Below are 27,707 nucleotides of genomic sequence, written 5' to 3' on the forward strand. Positions count from 1 at the left end.
TTGCTTACTTCTCCTTTTAGTGCTATTCAACTGAATCAGTCTGCTTTTGGTTTGTTGATAGCGCACTCTACACCAAGGTTCAGTTTTTAATTTTAGCGCTGAATCTCCTCATTTCTTTGGTAACTTGCTGGTTATTCTGTTATGTTGAGCATTATCTGGAGGACAGCTTTGTGCACCACTGATGTTGTGCTTTATGATGCAATGGAATTCTCTTCTGGGAAGACTTGCATCACAAAGCATGACCTCCAAAATATCAGTATGGCTTTATTAATTTGGACAGCAGCATTTTATTATCTTTGAATGTAAACCCAGTGTTCTTAATGGGTACTGTCTTTGACGACTAACACTTTTTTTCTTGTTTTTCTACTTTGTAGCACGTAACAATACACTTTCAAATAAAAATGGAAATGTTGCCTTGTTCTCTAGCGTTGGATAAATTGGAATGAGATCACTTTGTTGCTCTAGGTAAGGACTTCAGTACTTAACTGTGTATTGGAGTGTTACCCTTTCGTTTATTATTGTTGATAGAAGAGATTGCATATTTTTGCCTCATAGAATCATACATTGCCAATGAGATCTTTTGGCCCATCGAGTCTGCACCACCACGTTAGAAACACCTGAGCTCCCACTTAATCCTATCCGCCAGCACTTGGCCCATAGCCCTGAATGTTATGTGATACGCCAAGTGCTCATCCAGATGCCTTTTAAAGGATGTGAGGCAACTCGACTCTACCAGCCTTCCAGGCAGCGCATTCCAGACCATCATCACCCTTTGGGTAAAAACGGTTTCCTCTCATCTTGAACCTATGTTTCTTTGCGATTGTGTCCCATGTGAATTTACAAGTCTCCCATGTGGGACCTTATCAAAGGCTTTGCTGAAATCCATATAAATTACATTGACTGCACTACCTTTGTCTACACACTGGTCACTTCCTCAAAAAGTGCAGTCAGATTTGTTCAGCATGATGTCCCTGTGATGTAGCCTTCCTCACTTTTCCTAATCAAGCTTTGCCTCTAAGTGGAGATAGATGCACTCCTTCAGAAGTTTTTCTAATAGTTTCCCTACCACTGACATGAGACTCAGTAGTCAGTAGTTCTATGGTTTATCTCTACCACCCTTCTTAAATAGCATAACCACATTAGCTGTTCTCCAGTCTTCCAGTATCTCCCTTGAAAATTTGGGTCAGTGCCCCTGCAATCTCCTCCTTTGCCTCCCATAGCAGCCTAGGACAGAATTCATCTTGACCTGAAGATTTATGCTCTTTTAAGGCTGCTAAATCTCCAATACCTTGTCCTTCTCTTTGTTCATTTGCTCAAGAACCTTACAGTCCCTGTCCTTGAATTCCATACTATCGTCCTCATTCTCTTGGGTGAAGACTCTATCAATGTCCTCTGGTGCCATCCACTGATCATCCTCTTGGTCACTATTGTGTCCTACTTTTTCCCTCCTTATCCTCTTCCCACTGATATACTTACAGAATATCTTGAGATCTTCCCTACTTTTACCAGCCAAAGCTTTCTCATATCTCCTCTTTGCATTCCTAATTGCTTTCTTAAGCTCCTGCACTTTCTGTACCTCACTAATGCCTCCACTGATTTGCTCCCCTTTATATTTTAAAAGCCTTTTTTTCCCTTCTCATTGTAACCTGAGTATGTCTGGCCATCCATGGTTCACTGGCTTGTTATTCCTAACTATCACCCTAAAGGGAACATGCCAGTCTTGTTCCTTCCCATTTCCTTTTTGAATGCCCTCCACTGCTCTTCTGTAGATTTTCCCATTAGTAGCCGTTCCCAGTCTATCATGGCCTGTCTTATTTTACCGAAATCCGCTCTCCCCCAGTCCAAAACTCTTTTATGCAGCTTGTCTATTTCCTTGTCCATATCAAGCTTAAATTGCACCCTGTTGTGATCGCTACCACTAAAATGCTCCCCCACCACCATCTCAGCCAGCTGTCCAGCTTCGTTCTCCAGAACCAGGTCTAGCACAGCTCCCTCCCTTGTTGAACCTTCCACATATTGACTTAAAAAGTTCTCCGGTGCATATTTCAAGAAATCTACTCCAAGCCCTTAACACTATGTATATTCCAGTTAATCTTGGGAAAGTTGAAATCATCTAATATAATAACCCTATATCAACGATTTGGATGAGAATGTACAAGGCATGATCAGTAAGTTTGCAGATGACACTAAATTATGTATTGTAGACAGTGAGGAAGGTCATCAAAAATTGCAGCAGTGTCTTGATCAGCTGGGGAAGTGGGCCAAGAAATGGCAAATGGAATTCAATACAGAGAAGTGAAAGATGTTGCATTTTGGAAAGTCAAATCAAAGTGTGACCTTAGGGAGTATCGTGGAACAGAGGGACCTTGGAGTTCGGGTTCATGGTTTTTTAAAGGTGGAGTCACAGGTAGATAGGGCAGTGAAGGTGGCTTTTGACATGCGGGCCTTCATCAGTCAGGGCACTGAGTATTGAAGTTGAGAAGTTATGTTGCAGTTGGGTGGGACAGTGGTGAGGCTGCACCTGGTGTATTATATTTAGTTTTGATTGCCTTGCTGTAGAAAAGATGTTATTAAACTGAAGGAAGTGCAGAAGAGCTTTACAAGGATGCTGCCAAGACTCAGGGGGCTGAATTTTAGGGAGAGGTTGGACAGGTTAGGACTTTTTTCTTTGGAGCATAGGAGACTGAGGGGTGGCCTTATAGAGGTGTTTAAGCTCATGAAGGCATGGGTAAAGTGAAGGCACTCAGTTGAGGAATCAAGAACTAAAGGGCATAGATTTAAGTTGAGGGGAAAGAATTAATGGGAACCTGAGGAGCAACTTTTTTACACAGGGTAGTATGTATATGGAATTAACTGCCGGAGGAAGTGCTTGAGGCAGGGACATTGACAACATTTAAAAGGCATTTGGACAGATACATGGATAGGAAAAGTTTAGATGGATGTGGGCCAAATGCAGGCAAATGGGGTTAGCTAGATGGGCATTTTGGTCGGCATGGACCAGTTCGGGCCGAAGGCCTGTCTCTGTGCTGTACATTCTATGATATTGTTATGGCTTTTACACGTCTCCACTATCTGAGCACTTATTTGCTCCTCAGTATCCCTCTGACTTTTTGGGGCCTATAATAAACTCTTAACAATGTGGCTGCCCTTTTTTTATTCCTAAGCTCTACCCACAAAGCTTCATTTGATGGCCCCTCCGAGATATCATCTCTCACTGCATTAACTAACTCCTTAACTAAGACATTGCAATGTCTCCTGCTCTGCCTCACTTGAAGATTCTATATCCCGAAATGTTGAGTTGCAGATCGTGATGGTAAACCCAAGATGGTATAAAATTGCAATAGTAGTTTTCTACATTTCCCTTTAATTTTTATTTTACTTTATGAATTTGATTATCCTCCTATACCAGTTGCCTTATTTTGTAATAACACAATTATTTCAGAAAGTCAAGTAATTGATGTCACACCCCTTGAGAGTCTTTCTAAAAGATGACTGGAGAATTTAAAAACCTTTAGTAGATATTACCATTAAATGAAAATTGAAACAAAGTGCAATAATCTGAGGCTTGTTGCAGTTATGAAATTGCTCAGAAGTCCCATTTTGTTTTAATGCTGTTCCTAAATGTATACAAGCAGTTAATCACTTCATACTGTTTTCGATCAATATTTGAAACAGGAGTTCAACTTTATTTTTAAAAAATAATTTTAAGTGCATGCTATTATAAAAATTTAAGATGTTGGCTAAATTTTACTGTAGCCGGACATCTAATGCCATTTGCCATCAGTCACATTTACTCTTGTATGTTAAGGTTTTTTGTGTGGCAAATTGTTGAAACTGATGTTACAAGTTCGCATTGAGAAAAGTAGTATCTTTTGTATCCGAGTGCACCAATATATTCCCCGGATCAGTAAGATTGAAGAATTGAAAAGTCAACAGAGCAAGGACTGAGGAGGAAGTGTAGATTAGACTGAGTGAATTTAATGTCATATCAGGTTTAGAAAGAGAAGAAAGGAAAACTAGATAAGAGGGAGAGAAAAATGGGAAAATTTGCATTTTACATTTCAAAAAATTGCTAATAATAATTGGTACCTGGAGGAATGAGATATCAACTTGTAGTAGTTAATTTTCAGAGCGGTTGATTGACGTTGTCGTGTCTTTAAAAGTGTAACTGCACTTGAGATGGTGAACCTTGACTCGTAGTGAGTTGAGTTCACGTGCACTGTGTGAATAAATCGACTTTACGTCATTCCTTGCTTTTCAATCATTTGGCAGTCAGCAAAATCATGCTTTTGCACAGCTAACAGCAGAGCAAATCATCTTGGACAACAACCTTTGGATATTTACACTTAACCACACACCTCTGTCTTTAACCATCAACCCCCACCTGTGAAATGGCTGTATCATTTATGCATGAATAACAGTGAGCGCAAATAGCAAATCCTAGTAGGTTGAATTTTGAATAATTCTTGCCTCTGTGCCACTTAAAAGTTAGTGTCCATTGCTCCAGCTAACTGATTATTCATACTCACGTAAGGAGGCTTAAGAAATAGTAAGTAAATGTATTAATTAGAAGAGTGTTCTGTTTTGAGTTGCTGGTAAAATATAATGTGTGTTACTTTAACTAAGATGGACAATTCCAGCCACATAACATTGTTGTTACAACATAAGAGAGTAGGAAGTCAGGGATTAAAAAAAGGTAATTTGCCCCATCATAGCTTACTCCTTTTAATGAAATGTCATCCTTTAGGAATATGACAAAACTGTTTTGTTTTCTAGATTCTGACTCAAAAATGAAATGAATTAGTAATAGAAAGCGTTACTAATAATAATTCAATCTATCATCCTGCAGCATGTACATTTGTGCAGATGAGTTAGATTATTGACAGTTATGGTCATAATGTGCCCTTAAATTGGAATGGATTCTGCTTTAGTGTTTCAATCTTGAAGTTATTTAGACCATTTATTCCATCTTCTCTCTGTGCCAACTTGTGTAACCTTTGTCCATTTTGGTAGGTTACTGCTGCTTGATGGTGGCATCTGAAATGATTGACTTGCAGTATTTCATATTTACTTTTCCCCTGCATGCTTAATACTTGATCACTAGCCTTTCCAGACCAAAGACATTTTATTGTAGTGCAAAATCTTTTAAGTTTTCCTTACTGTGGTGAGCCCAATGTATTTAAATGGCACTAATGCTTATTTTTCTCTCTTTTCTTCTACCACAGCCTACTGGCAAACACACTGAAGCTATATTGTATTAAAATGAAGTTCCCTACGCAGAGACTGTACTCGCTGTCCCGAACTGTTCACCATCTGAATACCCCGCGCATTAATCCGCGCAGACTACACTGGAATTCTGCTGCTCGGCCATACTCCACTTTGAAGAGATTTCCGTTGAGGACAGCAAAGCCACTTCCGTGGAAAGTTGAATACTATCCTCACAGAAATTTCATTCTTGCTAGATTGGCAACACGACTGCTAAAAATTCGTTACCTTGTGCTAGGATCAGCAGTGGGAGGTGGTTACACAGCAAAGAAGGTATGTCAGAAACTTACACACTTGGCATGCAGTATGCTGAGAAAATGAAAAAGGGCTAATGGAAAGAATAATATTTTTCTTAGCTTATCACGAGGAATTTCTGTGATTGTGCTTCCCAACGCAAAGACATAATGGACTCTAAAGATTTAGCTTAAAATCATGAAACCTTTCCCAAAAGATATATAAATTCTTTGATAATTTATTATTGCAATTAAAAATGTTTAATCTCCATAATTGTTTGTTAGAATGTGTTTTTTCCTGTGAGATTACAGCATTTTTGTTTATATTTCTGATTTCCAGCATTTACAGTATTTTACTTGCGTAATAATGTTTACCCTGCATTTTCTTTTGTTAGACGTATGACCAATGGAAGGATATGATGCCAGATCTGACAGCATACAAGTGGATAATTCCAGATTTTGTTTGGGATCTTGATGAACATATTAACTTTGGTGAGCTGTTTTTGGTTGCAGGTGTATATTCAGAAGTATTTGAGGAGTAATATTTATTCAAAATATATCACAGTGGCTTGATTGTTCTGGTTGTTGTGCTGTAGCTTTACCTTTTAAATGAATCACTTCTTGCTCTGTTCTTTTCACGGTTAGCGAAATATAATTTATCATCGATCTGGATTTTGCAGTGATGATAATGGAATTGCCAGTGTTTGCACATGCACAGTCGAACTTGGGAGTCCAGAAGTTGCTGTCAGTGATTTTTATGGTTCCTCAGAGGTTGTAATATTTAATTATAAGAACATAAGAACATAAGAACATAAGAAATAGGAGCAGGAGTAGGCCATCTAGCCCTTCGAGCCTGCCCCGCCATTCAATAAGATCATGGCTGATCTGTCGTGGCTCAGTTCCACTTTCCCACCCTCTCCCCATAACCCTCAATCCCTTCTCTTATCAAAAACCCATCAACCCGCTTCTTAAAAATATTTAGCGAGGCAGCCTCCACCACTTCAACGGGCAGAGAATTCCAGAGATTCACCACCCTTTGAGTGAAGAAGTTCCTCCTCAACTCCGTTCTAAACCGCCTCCCCTTTATCTTGAGGCTGTGCCCCCTAGTCCTACTGTCTTTTTTGAGCGGGAAGAGTCTCTCCACCTCTATCCTATCCATCCCATTCATCATCTTATACGTCTCAATGAGATCTCCCCTCATTCTTCTAAACTCTAACGAGTACAAGCCTAGTTTATTCAGCCTCTCCTCATAGCCCAATCCCCTCAACTCCGGTATCAGCCTAGTAAACCTCCTCTGCACTCCCTCCAGGGCCAAAATATCCTTGCGCAGGTGCGGCGCCCAAAACTGCACACAGTACTCCAGCTGCGGCCTCACCAATGCCCTATACAGCTGCAGCAAGACCTCCCTACTTTTATATTCAATCCCCCTCGCTATGAAGGCCAGCATCCCATTCGCCTTCCTGACCACCTGCTGCACCTGCAAGCTGGGTTTTTGCGACTCATGCACAAGGACCCCGAGGTCCCTCTGCACCGTCGCCTGCTGCAGTTTTTCGCCACGTAAGTAATAGTCCTTCCTACCATTCTTCCTACCAAAGTGGACCACCTCACACTTGCCAACATTAAATTCCATTTGCCATTTCCTGGCCCATTCGCCCAGCCTATCTAGATCCTTCTGCAGACTCTCCACACCCTCCGCACAATTTGCCGTTCCCCCAATCTTGGTGTCATCAGCAAATTTCGACACCCTGCACTCGGTTCCCTCCTCCAGATCATCTATATAAATGGTAAATAGCTGAGGCCCCAGCACTGACCCCTGGGGCACCCCACTAGTCACCATCCGCCAATCCGAATAGCACCCATTGACCCCCACTCTCTGCCTCCTATTTGACAACCAATCCTCTATCCACGCTAACACCCTACCCCCAACTCCATGTCCCCTGACCTTCTGCAATAACCTCTTGTGAGGTACCTTGTCAAAGGCCTTCTGAAAATCCAGAAAGACCACATCCACCGGCTCTCCTCTATCCACTGCCCTAGACACATCCTCATAGAACTCCAGTAAATTTGTCAGACACGACTTCCCTTTAATGAAACCGTGTTGCGTCCGCCCTATCAAGCAATTCCCTTCAAGATGCCTTGCAATTTCCTGCTTAATGACAGATTCTAACATTTTACCCACCACAGACGTTAAACTAACCGGCCTATAATTCCCCGCCTTTTGCCTGGCACCCTTCTTAAACAACGGCGTAACATTAGCCGTTTTCCAATCTTCCGGCACTTCCCCAGAATCCAGCGACGTCTGGAAAATAACCACCAAGGCATCCACTATCACCTCCGCCATTTCTTTCAGAACCCTCGGATGCATTCCATCCGGTCCTGGGGACTTGTCCACAATCAGCCCCTCCAGTCTGTCAAGCACCACCTCTCTAGTAACAGTAATGTCATTAAGACCCTCCATTCCTACCACCTTTCCATCGCTAACACCCGGCAAATTATTCACGTCCTCCTCCGTGAAGACAGAAACAAAAAAGTTATTCAAGACCTTCGCCATATCCCCATCCCCTACCACTAGCTCCCCTTTCTCATCCTCTAAAGGACCAACGTTCACCCTAGCCAGCCTCTTCCTTTTTATATATTTATAAAAACTCTTGCTATCCTTTTTTATATTAAGTGCTAGCCCAGCCTCATAGCTTCTCCTACCCTCCTTTATCAACTTCTTTGTCAATCTTTGTTGACATTTAAACCTTTCCCAATCCTCTTCTCACCCACTGCTCTTAGCTACTCTAAATTCCTCCGCTTTTAATTTAACACTTTCCTTCACCTCCTTCGTTATCCACGGCTTATTACCTCTCTTCCTACTGTCCTTTTTAACCATCGGAATAAATTTCTGCTGAGCACCAAGAAAGATCTCCTTAAAGATCCTCCACTGCTCCTCAGCAGACCTACCTTCCAACACATTCCCCCAGTCCACATTCGCCAATTCTTCTCTCATCCTACCATACTCCCCTCTATTCAAACAAAGGACGCGCGTCCGGGAACCCACTTTCTCCTCCTCCATCTGCACCAGAAACTCCACCATACAATGATCACTCTCTCCAAGAGGATCCTTCACCGCAAGGTCCCTAATTCTACCCGCCTCATTACATAGCACCAGATCCAAGATAGCTCGCTCCCTCGTCGGCTCCAACACACACTGTTCAAGGAAATTATCCCGGCAGCATTCCAAGAACTCCTCCTCGAGCCCACCTCGTCCAACATGGGTCGACCAATCAATATGCAGATTGAAATCTCCCATAACTACTGCCGTCCCATTCCTGCACGCCGCACTTATTTGCGTGTTAACAGCCCGCCCCACCTCCAGATCATTATTCGGGGGCCTATAGACGACACCCACCAGCGTCTTCCTCCCTTTGCTGTTCCTAATCTCCACCCACAACGATTCCACGTTCTGCTCTTTGGCTCCGATATCATCCCTTGCTACCACCTTGATACTATCCTTAATCAGCAGAGCTACGCCACCCCCTCTTTCCTCCTGCCTGTCCTTCCTAAACACTTGATAGCCCTGTACATTCATCTCCCAGTCCCAGTCACCTTGCAGCCACGTCTCTGTAATGGCCACCAGATCGTATCCATTTGTGTCGATCTGCGCCACCAGCTCATCCACTTTATTCCGAATGCTTCGTGCATTCAGATAAAGCGCTTTCATCCCAGCCTTCACCTGGACCCTATTTGCCGTAACGCCACCAATTGGGACATCCTCGGCCTCTTCCCTTACCTGTACCCTATCCTTAACTTTAGACCTCGTAGCGTCACCTACCCTCGCACCCTCCCCCCCCCTAATTAGTTTAAAGCCCTGTCTACAGTCCTCTTTACTCGATTCGCCAACACTCTGGTCCCAGCACGATTCAGACCAACCCCATCCCGCCCGAACAAGTCCCACCTACCCCAATACTGGTGCCAATGCCCCATAAATTCGAACCCATTCCTCCCACACCAATCCCTGAGCCACCCATTCACTTCCTTTATCCTGTCAATCCTGCGCCCGTCTGCACTCAGTTCAGGCAGTAGCCCAGAGACGACCACCTTGTCGGTTCTACTTTTTAATTCCACTCCCAGCTTCTCATACTCCCTCCGCAGATCCTCAGTCCGCACTTTGCCTACGTCGCCGGCACCCACATGTACTACAACGACCGGGTTCTCACCCTCCCACTCCAGGTTCCTCTGCAGCCCAGCTGTGACATCCTGTACCCGAGCACCAGGCAGACAACACACCCTTCTGTGCACTTTGTCATTGTGACAAAGGACAGTGTCAATACTCTTCACCCCACTATCTCCAATCACTACTATGTTCCTTTTCCCCTTCTCTTTGCCTATGTCCTGCTGCATCACTGTACCGTGTGCAGTTTGCTCACCAACCTCACCTGCCTCGTCCTCTTCCAGACTGGAAGCAAGAACCTCAAACCTGTTATGCAGATTAAGAGGCTGAGGCCTCCGCTCCTCACCCCCCTTCCTCCTCCTCCCAGCAGCCCCCTTTTGTCCCTGACCCTTAGATTTAGCCAATCTAGGGGCACCCTCTCTCCCCCTGATGAGCCTCAGTGTCTGTAGCTCAGAGGCCAGCTCATCCACCTTGAGCTGGAGCTCCTCCAGCAACCTGCACTTACTGCAGACATGGTCACTGGGAAGGACCCTGGGGTCCACCAGTTCCCACATCATACACAAACCACACATCACATGCCCCTCCATTATTCACTGTAATTTTTTATGGGAAAAAAATTTTTTTTCCTTGTTTCTTGCTGTAGTAGTTTTGAAAAAATTTTTTTCCTTGTTTTTTTCAAACAAACTCACCTGGCCTTTTTTCCTTCCAGCCCTTTTTGATATTAAGCCCTATTAACTCACTCTGCTTCCCCCTCACTCCGCTGCCCGCTCAGACGCTGCCCGCTGTCTACACCAGGCCTCCTTTTAAACCTGGCGCTGATTTAAAGCAGGCTGGTCCACAAATGCCTTTTCACCACACCCTCAGAATTCTTAAAGCAGTAAATACAATAAATAAATGCTTTAAACAGTTCTACAAGAGTAAAGTGCTTTAAACTTATTTTAAACAGGTTTTTAACAGGTAAAATCTTAGCTCTGTCTCTCTCTCTCTCTCTCTCTCAGCAGCTTCAGCAAATTATCTCCAAAATACAATCATTAGAAATAATTGAACTGACAATAACTTATACTGTAGTACTGGTGGTTTTGAAAACCCCCAAAAACCCATGAAAAAGGTAATTTGTGGAATCAGGCGTAACTGGAATTTTAACAACATACCAAGTTCATAATTATTGCTCAATACCTTCACTGGCCCTGAAAAGACAGTTGTACAATTGTTGAATGCCAAATATCTCCTTTATGATAAGAATTTTGTTTATATTTTAATTTCTACATCAGTCCCATGGTTGTGTCCCAATCATGAATTTGGTTCTCTGTAGGATTTGCAAATTAAACATGAAAGGAACCAGTGTTGTTTACTTCCTGGTTTGCTGTATGTGAGAATGCTTAAATTTGATTGGTTGCTTATCGATGACTGTCGCTGGATGCTTGGTACCCTCCTCATCTTGGTGCCAGATTGAAACTGATCTTATACTATATCTTTGTAGGTAGCTGCCTTTGAGCATTGTAGCAAGTGCTGTTGCTCTGCTGCTGACCACAAGTGCAGCACATATACCAGCTTCTATTGTTAAATGGGCGGATGACTTAACAGTTTTGTATTTTGCGCCATTTTTCAAGTTCACCTTTTTTAGCAGAACACATGGATTCCTAGGCTTTGTTCACTCAGAAATCAAAAACAACCATGATTCTTTTTGGAAGAAACAGGAATTTCCAATCTTGTTTAATATTGATTCTCTTGACAGACTGTACAGACTTATTTTTATTTGTGTAAAATGGTGTTAGAAGTTGAAAAGAAAACATTTTATTTTCATAAGTTGATAGGGGCTGGTTAGAGAGAAGTTACCTGTATTCAGGGGTTGCATGGTAACACAGTGGTTAGCACTGCTACCTCATAGCGCCTGCCGATTCCTGGTTGGTCACTGTGTGGAGTTTGCATGTTCTCCCCATGTCTGCATGGGTTCCCTCCAGGTGCTCTGGTTTCCTCCCATAGTCAAAAGATGTGCAAGTTAAATGAATTGGCCATGCTGAATTCTCCCTCAGTGTACCTGAACAGGTGCCAGAGTGTGGCAACTAGGAGATTTTCACGGTAACTTAATTGCCGTGTGAACGTAAGCCCACTTGAGACTAATAAGTAAACTTTAAATTTTAAAGTTTATTCCTGAGCAAAAATTAAGGATGCTTTCAGCTGTGGTTTTGGTGGAGAAACTACGTGGTTTGTTTCTTTGGCCAAATAGTCGAGAATTTGGAGTCATGATGTTAGGCTAAGGGGTTGCCCATTTAGGACTGAGGTGAGAAACATTTTCAATCAGGGATGTGAAATGTGAATCTTTGGAAGTCTCTACTCCAGTTAGCTGTGCATGTTCAGTGGTTGAGTACATTCAAGATTGAGATTGATGGATTTTTGAGCATTAAGGGACTCCAGGGATATGGGGATAGGTTGAGAAAATGGAATTGATATAGTAGATCAGTCATGATATTTTAGCACCTATATGACCTGCTATTGCTCCCAGTTCTGACCTTAACATTTTAACTGCTTCTGTCCGGAAAAAAAAATAGAGAGTACATCTAAAATATGTTAATATGTTTTCATTAATATATTTTCAATTTTTAGAAAAAATTCGGGAAATGTTTTCTGATGCAGAACTTGCAAAGTTCCTACCTGATTTTGACAAGGTTGGAGAAAGCCTGAATCACCTGAAAAGCCTGCTATCGCCAGGTTGGTAGCTGTTTGAGATATGCTATGAAGAGATATTAAAAATGTCCATCGGGACGCCCGATGTGGTATTTCTTGCGTATTATTTTGAGGAACTTGCTGATTTGCTACAAATCTTTGTTGTTATTTGGAGAATTTTAAATTAATACTAAACAACCATTTATTAAGTTCAAGCCTTTGGAAAATGTTAGACTAGCAGATGCAAGGTATCATCGAGCTAACTGATCTTGGCAGGATATGAGCAATTGTAACCAAAAACCAATTTGAGCACACATTCTCATTTCAAAAACATTACAAAGTGCAACTTATGGAGTAGCAATAACAATGTGAACCATTTTTCAAAAAATAAAACTGTGGGATTTTGAAACGTTGCTGGAAAATAATCATGAAGGATCATGTGATAGAGTGGAATGTACAGCCCTCCTACTGGTAATTATTCACGGGTTAAATAAATAGCATTCCATTTTCAAAATGAGCTGATTGCTTAAAAATGTCAAATGCTTGTTTTCTGAGCAGCATTATTTGAAGCACCCCCGTTCTCTCATTACTCTGATCGCAGAGAACATGTTTAATACACAATGAGAAGGGGAAAACGTTTCGGATTATTTCATATTAAAGCTCAAAACCTAAGAAATCCTGACATGATTTCTTTAGTCCAATGTCCAAAATATTAAACACAATGCTGAATAAAATGCAGGATCAAATGAACATAGCATTTCTAAATACGTTGGTAAACTTCATTTAAGTGTTGAACAATCCCTAGTTTATGTAGATGACTATTAAATCTTATTAATGCCCCCCACTGAACCCATACCCACTCAACTGCTGACCGCCGATTTCCTACTTTCCAATCTTCACTAACTATGTAAATGCTCCCCTCGCGGATGCTGCCACCCTCATTTCAAAAACATTTCATCACCTTACTTCCTCAAAAAAGAGGATTTCATACATTACATCAGTATAGCTAGAAATGACTTCTGTTTTCACCCTGTGCTGTTGTCTTCAAAATTCTATACTTGGCTACTTCCTCACCTATTTGTTGCCCTGGCTATACTATCTAAAGACATGGCATCAGCTTCCATAGTATACCCTCTGTTCCACTTGTGTCAGCTGCTTAACTTCTTTATGTTGTTAAACTGTTTGCCCTCCATGAATCTTGAATGGTCTGCAGATTGCTTCCACAGCAACTCTTGTGTCTTTGCCACTGATTTTATTCCCTCTTCCTGCGCTCTCAGATTGAACCAGACTATTTGAAAGTTTGACATCCAGTTTCGTGCCAGATTGAGCTCTGATTTTCATAAACTTGCCACTGTCAATTCTGTTTCCATCTCCATAACGTTGCTCATATCCTCCCTTGCCTTGGTTCATCTGCTGCTTCAACCCTCAACAATGCCTTTGTCACCTTGAGACTCAACTATTCCAGTATTTCCCTGGCCGCTGCCCCAATCTCCTCCCCTGTCCGCCATACTTGTAAGTTTTAGCTCACCTTATTGCTACTCTTATTTACTCTTCCACCAAGCCTGTAATACTTTGCATAGTCCCTCACAATCTCCAATGTAATGTTTCTTTTTCAGTATTTAAATCCCTTTTTTTGCCCTGCCCTCTTATTCTGCAACTTCCTCCAGCCCAACAAATCTTTCTCAAAATTCCCCATTCTTCTGTGTCTGTTCTGTCTTTAAGCCACCATTGAAAGCCATGACTTCAGCTACCTAGGCTACATGCTCTGTAATTCTATCCCTGACACACGCTGCCTCTGCAACCATTCTTTCCTTTAGACCCTTCGTAAATCTATGAGCAAGACCATAAAGCCTCTATGATCAAGCTTCTGGTCACCCTTCCTTATATCTTCCTTCCTTGGCAATTACTTTTGCCTGACTGGGCTTCTGTAATGTGGCATAGTATGTTTTTTTTTAGTATTAATGCTTCTATATAAATTCAATTTGTTACTTAATTTCATTTGTTGCTTATTTAGTCAACATTGAATCAGAGATTCCAGATGTAGATGCCGAGCTCTTTAAATTTTGCCTTTCTAGCTGATTTCCTTTTTTTTTGGAGAAAGCAAAATAGATGGAGGTTTTAAAATGGCTCAAATTAATATCTTTAAAAATTGTGCATTGTGGGTTAAGCTTTCACAACAGGGAAGAAACCCTTTAACCATGATTAAATGTTATCTTTGAGCAAACTATTCATACTAGATGTGTTCTGATTCATTATTGTAGAATAAAATTGCTTCTATTATGCACAGTCATGTCTGACTTCTTAGTTAACTGTACTGGTGCCCCAAAATAGCTGAAGTTCAGTGACAGATAATTGGTCAGATGAGAATGGGCTGACTGGTGGCATGGTAAATCATGCAAACTAACATTCTCTTAAAGTGTGTGTGTGGTTAGAGAGGGCTTTTTATGAATATCTTGTAGATGATTATCATGTTCCAACTTTGGTTTTGTAGTGCTACAGTGAGGAGATATTGATATTGGATATTGGAAAGAGTGGGAATGTAGAATAAAACAAAATTATTAGTATCTTGAATTCTATTAAAATACAAATGCAGATAGTTTTTCTTTTAAGATAATAACATTAGACAATGCTGAGTAATGGGCTGATCTAATTTCTACCCCACGTCACTGAAAAAATCTGTTCTGCATCAATTGTAAAAAATGACTAAAATGCAGCATTTCAGGTTTTGGTGATCAGCTGTATGGAGTGGCATAGTCATTTTCACGTGTTTTCAGTACATTTGTGCACTAGGGCAGACTAGTTAAAGATGTGACTTACATTTGTGTTTCTCATTTTACTGCCTTTTCACAGGTGAAAGTTTGTGTAATGAAGTCAAAGGAGTCTCTGATGTGCTTCTGTTAGGTGTGTGAATCGCTTTTGTTGTCATTAACCCACCTACTTACAGTTTAAAAAAACTAATACTTTTTGTCTCATCTACAGTATTATGCATCATTGGAACCATGTGTTTTAGGCTTACATTGTACCTTGAAATTGGTGATTAAATTTGAGATGACTAGAACTTCCATTTAGCCACCTGAAAATGTTTTCTTTGAGGTGACTGCAAGACACAAGTTAATGAATTTACCATTTCCAAGTCAAATTCATTTCCGGGAATCTTTCACATTTTGAAAATTAGATTTGAAATCTTATTCGTACAACAATGTTAAAATTAAACCTCAAATGCAAAAAAAGTCAGATTCTGTTCAACATGAATTAACTAGGTTTTCTTGCACTTAACAACAGATTACTTTTCATATTCCCAGAAAAATTTTCAAGTTGCCTGAAAGTCCTAAGAATTTTCTGCTCATTTACCTCCTTTGACTTCAGTAAATTCTTTGTGAAATGTTGTATGCAAAACTGAAGTAGCAATTTGTACAAATTTAAGTTCAATTATGAACAAAATTTAATTGTTTCAGTGTAAGAATGTTTTGAGCGTTAACATCCTGTAGTTAAGGCATGCATGTAGGCATGTCACCAGAAAGATGAAGCAGAATGTAACTAGACAACAGAATATTTAGCTGAATGAAGGTGAGTATTGCCAAGGAGTAATGTTGCGAGAAAAATGCTTGTTTATCTTAGAGAATGAATTATATTTCAAAAACTTGTGGCAAAGGCTCCATGCCATCCACTTTCTCAGTTTAATGTATTACATTTACGATGGGAAACCATTCATTTTAGAATTAGAGATAATTGACCCTTTTCCCTTCTATTGAATTATGTCTTGTTATTGCCTAAAGGGAAATACTTTTCAACATTAACAAAATAGAACTTTCAGTAATCTCAAATACAGCACATTTCAGTGGTATAATTCAAACACATACAAATGAGTTAAAACAATTGATGCTGCAGATTAAACAAACAATACCAGGAGTATCTTTCTTGCTTTCAGGCGTGTGTCTCAGAGCTTTTTTGGTGCTTATTCTATCTTTAAAATATCGGACAGTCCAAATTTTTTCTGGACAGAAAGATATAGAAAATTAAAGAGTAAAGCAGATGGGAAATTTGTACGTTAAATAGAAACTGATCATGAGGCTTTATTATCTGCAAATATTATCATCACCAATTAAAATTGAAATAACGGCATATATTTGAAGATAACGTTTGCATTCCTTGAGATATGTTGGGTGAATTACTTTGCCAACTACAATGTCATGTGTGATTAACTACATTTCAGCTCAAATATCCCTCTTCCAAGTGTTCCTTATTTCACAAATAACTGACTGCAAAAGATGTTTATTAAAACTTATAAAAGAAAGGCAATATATTATCACATTCAAAAATATTGTAACCACTTATTCATTGCACGTTGGCCCAATGGTCCATGTTCCCTATTCCGCTTGATAGATGTAACCAGGTACTTTAATGTGAGAACTTAAATATGCTATCCGTTAACTTGGGCTGTGGGAAATATTTCCTACTTTATCAATGTTTGGAGGTGAATACAGCTCAGAAAAAGCTGTGCACCACTAACAAAATTCCTTTATTCTTGATATAGTCCATTGATTTCAGTTGTGAACTATAATATCAATAAGCTCTCGGATAATATTTTATATATGTTGGTTGATTGTTCATGATGTTGCTCAGACAAAGTTTTAAAAAATCTGAATTGATTAAGCCCAGCTGCAAATACCTCTGCAAGTGATTGCTCTCAATTAAGTCCAAGCAAACAGCAGGCTCTTGATCAGACCCAGAATTTATATAGTTGAAATTTCATGTACAATTATAATGTTTGACGTCTCAGCTTACTCAGATTTTCAGTTTTAATATGTAAATTGCTGCTTTCTGTGTTTGTTGTGAAATGCTGTGGATTAACCCAAGTGCCCAATGCTAACCAAATTATTCAATTTCAAGACAAAGCAGCTCAGTTGACTGGCATCCTGTCCATCACCTTCACATCCTCCATACTGGCAGACTATGCTGCTATGTGTGCTGTCTGCAATATGCACTGCAGCAACTCCTCAAGCTTCTTTGACAGAATCTCCCAGACCTGCACCATCTATCACCCTAGAAAGACAAGTGTAGCAGATGCATGGGAACACCACTACCTGCAAGTTCCCCACCAAGTCTCTCACCATCCTAACTTAGAAATATGTCACTGTTCTTTTTCTGTTGCTGGGGTTAAAATCTCAGAACTCCCTTTCTCCCAGCAGTATAGGAGCCCCTTCACCACATGGACTCCAACAGGACAGAAGAGAACTCAGCACCAACTTTTCAAGTTAAGGATGGGCAAAAATGCTGGCAATATCAGTGTCTCACACATTAAAAAACAAAGTTGGTATGGACCAATCAAAGTGATGTGGAATATAAAATCCTTAATTATTAGATGATTTTTTTGGTCAGCATTTAATATGTTAATGAAGCAGCAGGCTTCAGCTTTTGCAGCCATTTGAATTTAATGTGTGTCGCCATAGTTTCCCAGGGCTTGGAGAACCTGATAGCTGAAGGGAGGCAAAAATAGCCAGCTGCAGCAGATAAGTGTGGGCTAGGAGAAGCAGGAGTGCTTTATCCTTGGCTATCCAAGTTAACTTGCCATAAAACATTTTCCCCTTCTGCAATGTTCTATCCCTCATACTTCTCTTATGTGATTCCCCCCTTTCCCACAATCTACCTCTCTTATCCAACATGGTGACTCATCCATTAAAATTAGGCAGCATACAATTTTCAAAACCTCACATTGGGGATCAATATTTCAATGAGCTACACAGTACTGTTTGCATCTTTTACTCACTGCTGTTTTTTCCCCCCTTAATCATAGATTTGTTTAGGTATTCAACATTCAAATTGGTTTATTGTGTCGGAAAAGTTAGTCCGCTCTTATATGGTTTATTATAGATTCTGCAGAAAATTCTACTGCTATGAAAGCATCTGATTCTCAAGGATTTGACAACAATGGGAAGCAATATAAGAAGGCAAGTTTCTAATTCAAAACTAGTTGATTTCTTCAATTATTCGCCTTAGTTTGGAATTACGGGAGTTTGCATTTTGATTATTTAAACCTGGAGTAATTGAGGAAAAGTAAAAGCATTAATTGTTGCAAACTGGTGGAAGTTAAACATGGGACAAAAAATATGGTCAAATTTGATACTTATTCCAATCACAAAAGGCGATTGAGAATATATGCAACCTGAGTTAGAGTCATAGAGGCTTACAGCATGGAAACAGGCCTTTTGGCCCAACTTGTCCATGCTGCCCTTTTTGTTAAAACCCCTAAGCTAGTCTCAATTGCCCTCATTTGGCCCATATTCCTCTATACCCATTGTACCCATGTAACTGTCTAAATGCTTCTTAAAAGACAAAATTGTACCCGCCTCTACTACTACCTCTGGCAGCTTGTTCCAGACACTCACCACCCTCTGTGTGAAAAACTTGCCCCACTGAATCCTTTTGTATCTATCCCCTCTCACCTTAAAGTTGCTTTGTTCATGTCAATGAAACATTCTTATTCTACAGATGTGAAGTTTTACAGAATGGACAAGATTACCTCACCAGCTTAGAGCACAATTGTATTTTGTGTTTTACTGCTTTATGGCTGCATCAGTCTCCTTAACAAGCCAATTTACAAAGTGAATTATCATATCTTCAACAATAATATGATTAATCTGTGTTTAAAATAATAAATTGAAGTGCAAACCAAACTCAAAGTAATACACTGATAAATTTTCCTAAGAATGTTGCACATATCAAATATTTCACTTGATAAGTTAGAAGAAATTGATACTTTCCCCTGCTTGGCTAACAACAGATAATCTTGCTATATTTTGGAATTCTGGGCTGATGTCCCTTTTGTGCTGCTTATAAAGAATGGTGGTAGAGGGAAAACCCCAAATGGCTGAGAGTTAATAACAGGATCAACAATGTTTAAAAGATTACACAGAGGGCAAAGCTGAGATGTAGGAGGGTGAGGGAATCATAAGAATAGTAATGAAAGCCACAGAATTTACATGGTGCTGAAAGATGAAAAGAAGAAGAGACACTTGAGGGAAGGCATTGGGAAGTGTGAAGGGCAGAGCTGTGGCGTCAGAAACTCATGATTAGAAGATGATATGCAGTGGGTATTAGGAAGTATTATTTCTTCTGAATATTTTAATTGTGGGTGTGTTTATTTGTAGAAGTATATACTAAGATAAATCAGGAAGCAATATGATTGCTGGAATTTTTTCTACTTGTTTGTTTTTACTGTGGACACAAATGGAGTGTAATGTGCACTTCGCACATTGCATAGATAGTTTAAGTTGCAAAGGTAGCTTTACATTAGGACAAATTGCATTTAAATGTTAGTAAAACATTCAATTTTTATGTCATCTAAACAAAAGTTAAACTCAATTTTCAAGTACGCTATATTGTATAAGTACGCTATATATATATATTTTATAGGGCAAAGGACCTGCCAAGATTTGGTGCTGATTGACTGTAACCTTTGCAAAATTATTAATGATTTCCCACTGAAAACGTCCAGTTATTAGCTGAAAGAATGACCCAACAAGATTTATTGTTTTAGACCTCTTACCGTAACAAATTACTGAGAAAAATTATTAACTAAACGCTATTTTTGTTTTGTAGGCAACTTTACTAAAGTGACATTCCTCTTGTATACTTATCACCTAATGCACTGTCAGTGGAATTAAAATCCTTTTATCAAACCATTCATATTTAGTCCCAGGTTCCCAGTGAGTTCCATTTCCCCATTTTGACTGACTATCTCCAGGCATTTTTAAAAAACTTTCAGAGAGTTCCTTGAAACCAGCAGTAGCTGTACAGCCTGCTCTAATGATTCTTCTTACACTCCAGGCCATGCCTGAACAAATTTCCCAGAATCTATAGAAGGCTGCAAGTTGCACCTGTTCAACAGGAGACTTTTTCTCTTGCATCTGCCTGTGGGAGCTCACAAAAGTCAAAGCCTTTCCTCTCTGCTGATCACACAGAACCACCTGTTTTCTCCTCTTACCTGCCCAAAAACCCAGAGCCAAAGCCTCTATACTGGTTAGCGCAGCTGTCCCTGACTTTTTATCCCAGGTTTGTGATTTTTGCACCTTCCTGAAATTTCTCTGACTTGAGCCGCTTATTACCATAGCAACTAAACCAGACTTGTTACCAAGCAGTATTTGGAATAGGTCACACAATCCTTCTTTGTTTTACCTAAAATTAAAGATACAGGTTAAAGCAGTCTTGTATTTTTATAATACATCAATAATTATTGTTTCCCACTGTTAGAATTGTTCTGTATTCATTTTGTGATGTTTCTGCAGAGGTCAAGGTGTTATCTAAGGTAATGGGAGCGTTTATTGTAACTGTATTAAATTATGTATGATTGTAACAGTTTAGATTTAACTTTTAGCGCATTATTTTGTCTGACCCTGAGTACTGGTATATTATAAACTGCCTTTGCGAAGCTCATTTACTCCTTGCTAATGGGCACTAAATGTAACAGCCCTTTACTCATTAAGCACTACATACTTTCCCATTCCTTCCAAGTGTTCATTTGTCTTTTATGTTGTGTTTTTTTTATTTTCCTCCCTAACTCTTTTCCTTACCCATTGAAAAATTCATGAAGGGTGTGCTTGGGGAGCTCATTCTAATCCAGCAGCAAATCCAGGAGCATGAAGAAGCAGCACGCAGGGTCGCCGAGCAGTTAAACTCTGGCTCCTCTCAACAGAAACGAAAGGTGATAGATTGTACCATCATTTGAGATAACCCAAGCTTGATTCCTTGCCACTGATTTTCATTCAGGGATGTTATGCATATTTGAAATGCTCATTTGTATTGTATGTTAAAGGAAATACTACTTAAAAAATCATTTGAGAAATGGCTGTCTGTGAACAACAAGTAAAAAGTCTGACAACACCAGGTTTTAGTCCAACCTATTTATTTGATAATATACTTACAAGCTTTCGGGGTTAGCCCCTTCGTCAGGTGAATGGAGAGTTCTGGCCTCAGACAGAGCATATAAAGCGCAGACAGTTTAGAGATTACTGATTAGAACGCGAATCCTTACACCTAACCTGCTGTTCAAGACCTGAAGTGGCTGATAATGTGAGTGGAAGGAGCACTGATCACAGGTTAAAGAGATGTGTATTGTCTCCAGACAGTACAGTAAGTGAGGTTTTGCAAACCCAGGCAAGTCACAGGGGTTACAGATAGTGCGACATGAACCCAAGATCAGCCGACAGAGAGATCCGCAGTGCAACAGCCTAAGAGGAAGGAATCCAATTGGACTCCTCCAGAAGGCCGCTGCCCTCGACTGGACTTGTATGCCCAAACCATCAGGAGGTGCGTTAACACCAGGTTCATCAGCCGCACTCACAAGACAGCCCCGAACATCACCCAAGCACAACGCAATGCCATCCACGCTCTCAAGACAAACCGCAACATTGTCATCAAACCAGCAGACAAAGGAGGGGCCATTGTCATACTGAACAGAACGGATTACTGTAAAGAAGTGTACCGACAACTAAACAATGAGGAACACTACAGACAATTACCCACAGATCCGACCAAAGAACACACTCGTCAACTCAATAATCTGATCAAGACCTTTGATCCGGACCTTCAGAGCACCCTCCGTGCTCTCATTCCACGTACTCCCCGCATTGGAGATCTCTATTGCCTCCCAAAGATACACAAGGCAAACACACCTGGCCGTCCCATCGTATCGGGCAATGGAACTCTGTGTGAGAACCTCTCCGGCTACGTCGAGGGCATCCTGAAACCCATTGTACAAAGAACCCCCAGCTTTTGTCGCGACACTACGGACTTCCTACTGAAACTCAGCACACACGGAGCGGTTGAACCAGGGACACTCCTCGTCACAATGGATGTCTCAGCGCTCTACACCAACATCCCCCACAACGATGGCATTGCTGCGACTGCCTCAGTACTCAATGCAGACAACTGCCAGTTTCCAGATGCAATTTTACAACTCATCCGCTTTATCCTGGACCACAATGTCTTCACCTTCAACAACCAGTTTTTCATCCAGACACATGGAACAGCCATGGGGACCAAATTTGCACCTCAATATGCCAACATCTTCATGCACAGGTTCAAACAAGACTTCTTCACTGCACAGAATCTTCAACCGATGCTGTACACTAGATACATCGATGACATTTTCTTCCTTTGGCCTCATGGTGAACAATCGCTGAAACAACTATATGATGATATCAACAAATTCCACCCCACCATCAGACTCACCATGGACTATTCCCCCAGAATCAGTTGCATTCTTGGACACACGCATCTCCATTAAGGAGGGTCACCTCAGCACCTCACTGTACCACAAGCCCACAGACAATCTCACAATGCTCCACTTCTCCAGTTTCCACCCTAAACATGTTAAAGAAGCCATTCCCTATGGACAAGCCCTCCGTATACACAGGATTTGCTCAGATGGGGAGGATCGTGACAGACACCTCCAGACCCTGAAAGATGCCCTCATAAGAACAGGATATGGTGCTCGACTTATAGATCGGCAGTTCCGATGCGCCACAGCGAAAAACTGCACCGATCTCCTCAGAAGGCAAACACGGGACACAGTGGACAGAGTACCCTTCGTCGTCCAGTACTTCCCCGGAGCGGAGAAGCTACGACATCTTCTCCGGAGTCTTCAACATATCATTGATGAAGACGAACATCTCGCCAGGGCTATCCCCACACCCCCACTTCTTGCTTTCAGACAACCACACAACCTCAAACAGACCATTGTTCGCAGCAAACTACCCAGCCTTCAGGAGAACAGTGACCACAATACCACACAACCCTGCCACAGCAACCTCTGCAAGACATGCCGGATCATCGACATGGATACCATCATCACACGTGAGAATACCATCCACCAGGTGCATGGTAAATACTCTTGCAACTCGGCCAACATTGTCTACCTGATACGTTGCAAGAAAGGATGTCCCAAAGCATGGTACGTTGGGGAGACCATGCAGACACTACGACAACGGATGAATGAACATCGCTCGACAGTCACCAGGCAAGACTGTTCCCTTCCTGTTGGCGAACACTTCAGTGGTCACGGGCATTCAGCCTCTGACCTTTGGGTAAGCATTCTCCAAGGCGGCCTTCACGACACACGACAGCGCAGAGTCGCTGAACAGAGACTGATAGCCAAGTTCCGCACACATGAGGATGGTCTCAACAGGGATCTTGGGTTCATGTCGCACTATCTGTAACCCCCGTGACTTGCCTGGGTTTGCAAAACCTCACTTACTGTACTGTCTGGAGACAATACACATCTCTTTAACCTGTGATCAGTGCTCCTTCCACTCACATTATCAGCCACTTCAGGTCTTGAACAGCAGGTTAGGTGTAAGGATTCGCATTCTAATCAGTAATCTCTAAACTGTCTGTGCTTTATATGCTCTGTCTGAGGCCAGAACTCTCCATTCACCTGACGAAGGGGCTAACCCCGAAAGCTTGTAAGTATATTATCAAATAAATAGGTTGGACTAAAACCTGGTGTTGTCAGACTTTTTACTGTGTTTACGCCAGTCCAACACCGGCATACCCACATCATGTGAACAACAACTCAGGGGACCTATTAAAATACAGTGGAAATGAGCTATTATGGATATGTGCAAACAATTTTACTGATTATCTGGTCATTTGTGGATTGTGTGCATGAAGTTTATGATCTGTTTTCACAAATTACCTGCACTCAAACTGCGTCATTTTACATTGACTCCTAACACATTTTAATTAGCATTTGTACATGTTGAATTTGTGGATGCAGTTCTGACTCATCCACCAAGGTTTGAAATGGCCCAGAAGTTGCAACTTGTCTTTGATTGCCAATATTAATAAGGGTTTGGATACTGTAATGATTGTTTCACGTGCAAACTGCTTTCTTTTGGGGGAGGAGAGGAGGAATCTGTTAAGTAGAAATATGGTTGAGGTTTGTTTAACTGTTTTGATAAATGCAATTTAACAGTATGACCAAATTAGGTTACATCAATGTAAAGGAATAGAAAGATAATCTGACAGGGTTAGATAAAGAGGGCTGGAGGATCCTGGAGTGGAACATTGACATCCTCATATTGCAGTTGCACTGAGAGGCCTGTTTCTGGCTCTGAACTCTAATTCTAACTGGCTTGAGAAGCATTCATTTTATTATAGTTATCTTCATCTCTACATATTTATAGATGGTCTGAATGAGAAATTATTGAATTGTTTGGTTTGTAAAATGGAAATATTACATTTTACAGTAGGCTGTACCACTCCCATGTTACCTTCATAGGGCAATCTTTTTGTTTTATTTGTGAAGGATAATGGAACAAAGATGTTAAAAGTCTTATTAGCCTTTAGTAATGCAGATGTGTATCGATAGTAAAGCTCATGAACTGACATCCAACTTCTGAAGTTAATTTGTTGGTAGGTGGAAATAATTTCTAGTTCTGCATACTGTAAATTTTCTGGCCTGGGTTGTGTTACGTTGTAGCTCAGTACCATACCTGACCTACAATGCAAAAGTACAGACCAATTTCTAACCCTCTCTACGCTATCCCTTAATTCAACAAGCATTCATGTAAAAATTCACGTTGCGATGCCAATTGATAAACCATTGCTATCAGCGCATCTCTAACAAATTAGATGTTCGCACAATTCATGACAGGTCATCTATGGGCTGATTGTTACTTTTGAGAAGGGTTGCACTTCTGAAAATTTCAACCTCCTGTATTTTAACTAATTTTTCATTGTTGTCAAATTCTAACATCATGCTGTATCAGATGTCTAATTTGGATTAACAGGCTAAATATTTATAACAAGTTCTGACAAAATACAAACACAGATTTAATTGGGCATAAAAATATGGGGGTAGATTTTGAACTTAGCACCTGGGCATAAAGCTGGTATGGTAAACTGGAGTCCCATTTATTTTCATGAGCATTGAAATCAGTGAAAATTAAAATTGAGCAGTTTCTAGATTGGGCAGCTGATCCACTATGCCAGTTAAATGCTAGCATTGTAAGTTATGTAAATATTACTGTTCAATTGTTTACTAACATTTAAATATTCATTGAGACTTTGCCAGATTCAAATAATGTATCATTATGAGCGAACTTATAACAAACTCACCATACATAACTCTCGGTTAATTGACAATTTCTTGGATCTGGCTGAAGTTCAGAGGGGAACCCGGATCGTAATGAAATTAACTACTGCTAAGTTATATGGTAACATTGACAAATTTCTAATAAGGAAATTTAATTGTAGCACCATATTTTGCTGACACAGTAAATGAGATTTAAATATGTGATGTTTGTAATAAAGTTTGATTAAAATTTTGAAGTTTCAGGTGGCGTTTTGGTAGATTTGCAATGTGGTGTAGTTGAATTTGCTGCTAGGATGTTAAGTGAAAGAAAAATATTGCTTCTTGGTTGAATTTTTTTCTTCTGTAGTGTCAAAATGAGCAGGCCTAAAAAATGTTTTCCAAGGGTTTTCATTTGTTTCAGTGTTTAATTTACTTCACTGTTTTTCAGGTATCAGACAAGGACAAAGCTGAACAACTGCAAGAAGAGCTTCTCCGCACACAGGTGATGAATGTGAATATTTATAACTTGCAACGTAACTGACATTTACTTTCAGGCTTCGGACATTGTGTGTGGAAACATAACATGCATACCCTCAGACAATGAAATGCAATACTAATAACTTCCCTCCAACTTCTAACCTTGCTCGTGATGAGTTATACCTGAGACACCATTGACATACTTATCTAAAATGTCAGGGGTATTGCACCATTCTCAGTGCGATTATATACTCAGCTTAAAGCTGAATCCAAGAAGGTTTTGAGGAAAAGGTTAGGAAAAAAGGTTTCAGTAACTATTGGCACAAGTATGTCCCAGAGACTCTTAACAAAAGAGTCTTTGTTTAAGACCATCTAAAGCAGTTAGATCATGAGAGCTACGATATTGTGGTGATAAACCTTGCCTTGCTTTTGAAGCAGCGTCAGATTACGTTCTGGATTTAACAAGCACAAGTCAATACTTTCACAAGGTTTGATACTTCCAAACAAGGGATATGGACGTTGGGAGGGAGAACATGGAACAGAGTTTATTAGGATTGAGAAATGATTGTTCAGGTTTCTTAGGTTGCACTTTCAATCTTTAAGACATTGTGGTGCAGAAATTGCTGGAGTGTTGCATGTCAAGACGAGGGCTTTGAATTGGATTTTTACATCCTCCCTTTGGTTTGGCTTTTTGTGCTGCAAGATACTTTGTTGGAAAGTCAGTGCAGACTCGATGGGCTGAATGGCTTCCTTCTGCACTGTAAGGATTCTGTGAAGTTGCTGAAGAAACAAATTGATAATTGAGAGGCAGCAGGGCGCCTGCAACTTCATGAACACTGGGCCCACATGGTCTATCTACTTAACCAATGAGATTTAAAGATTAGTAAAGAAAAATGGTATCTGGTGGATTTGAGTGAAATTATATAAAAAAAAGAGAGGATTAAGAGAAAAAAGAAACTGACAAAGGAAGAAAAGAATATTAATAAATGTCTTGAAACTCCACAGTTTCATTGTTATCTTTCTGGCTTCCTGGAGTTGTGACATATCAGGACCATAATTCTCTTAATTTAACGATGTCCGAACCATTTGAAATACCAGCCCTTCAATGGCTGTGGAGAGATTAATTTATACTAATGGCAATTTCATTCTACTCAGTAGGAAAGTTCATAATGACAAATTGATATTCTTTGTGCTTCAATAATCGCAGCTGCCATGAATTTGTCATTATTTTGTTGAGAGATTTCGAGACCATTGTCTCTTTTTTTAAAAAGGGTCATCTTCTAGATAGTGCCCAAGACAGGAGGAAATATTAACGGATACCTGATCATCTTCTCAGAGAATTCCTGAGTTTGTGGGCTTGAGATTGATGCCTGTCATTTTTGCAGTGCTAGATTTAAAAACTGCGTTCAATAACTGGGACTGAACCAACTGAAAACAGAGAGGTAAACAGAATGAGTGGCCACCAGCTACTGCACCTAATTATCCTCCAAAATATGCCAGTTATCTTTAAGATTTGCTTGTTGCTACACTGACTTATTGTTGACAGTAAGAGGTAATTCATTCTTTGTGTCCTGTGCTGATTTCTGGTGCATAGTTCATATTTGGATATCAATCAGTGCATTGTCATGCGTATGAAACATGCTTTGAAGTCTTCAATATCATATAGAAGACGAATTTGCCTCTCAATATCATAGGTTTAAGTAGTTAAGAAGTAATTGTTGATTTGTCACAGGCATGCTTACATTGATACTGTTTTAGTGACATGTACTACATTTTGTAGAACATGCCTTACACACAATGTATTTACTAAACAAACATCTATGCCATTCAGTGCCGA

The 27,707-nt window shown here is 40.3% G+C and overlaps 1 protein-coding gene across 6 annotated transcripts in view; it reads left to right on the forward strand.

Moving 5' to 3' along the window:
* The window catches only part of opa1 (OPA1 mitochondrial dynamin like GTPase), a 111,737-nt gene that overhangs the window by 10,570 nt on the left and 73,460 nt on the right, over nt 1-27,707 (forward strand). For 4 of the 6 annotated variants that reach the window (XM_080185653.1, XM_080185652.1, XM_080185654.1 and 1 more), the window contains exons 2-8: nt 375-465; nt 5,226-5,538; nt 5,894-5,990; nt 12,259-12,363; nt 18,190-18,266; nt 20,909-21,019; nt 25,842-25,895. In XM_080185653.1, coding sequence (XP_080041779.1) covers nt 443-465; nt 5,226-5,538; nt 5,894-5,990; nt 12,259-12,363; nt 18,190-18,266; nt 20,909-21,019; nt 25,842-25,895 — 780 coding nt within the window. In that variant the 5' untranslated portion in view covers nt 375-442. Of the gene's footprint in view, nt 1-374; nt 466-5,225; nt 5,539-5,893; nt 5,991-12,258; nt 12,364-15,168; nt 15,220-18,189; nt 18,267-20,908; nt 21,020-25,841; nt 25,896-27,707 lie in introns of all 6 variants that reach the window. The other 2 variants (XM_080185658.1, XM_080185656.1) reach the window with 2 other exon arrangements.

Source organism: Carcharhinus amblyrhynchos, chromosome 3 (assembly GCF_965287045.1).
Source record: "Carcharhinus amblyrhynchos chromosome 3, sCarAmb.v2.hapA, whole genome shotgun sequence".
Classification (NCBI taxonomy): domain Eukaryota; kingdom Metazoa; phylum Chordata; class Chondrichthyes; order Carcharhiniformes; family Carcharhinidae; genus Carcharhinus; species Carcharhinus amblyrhynchos.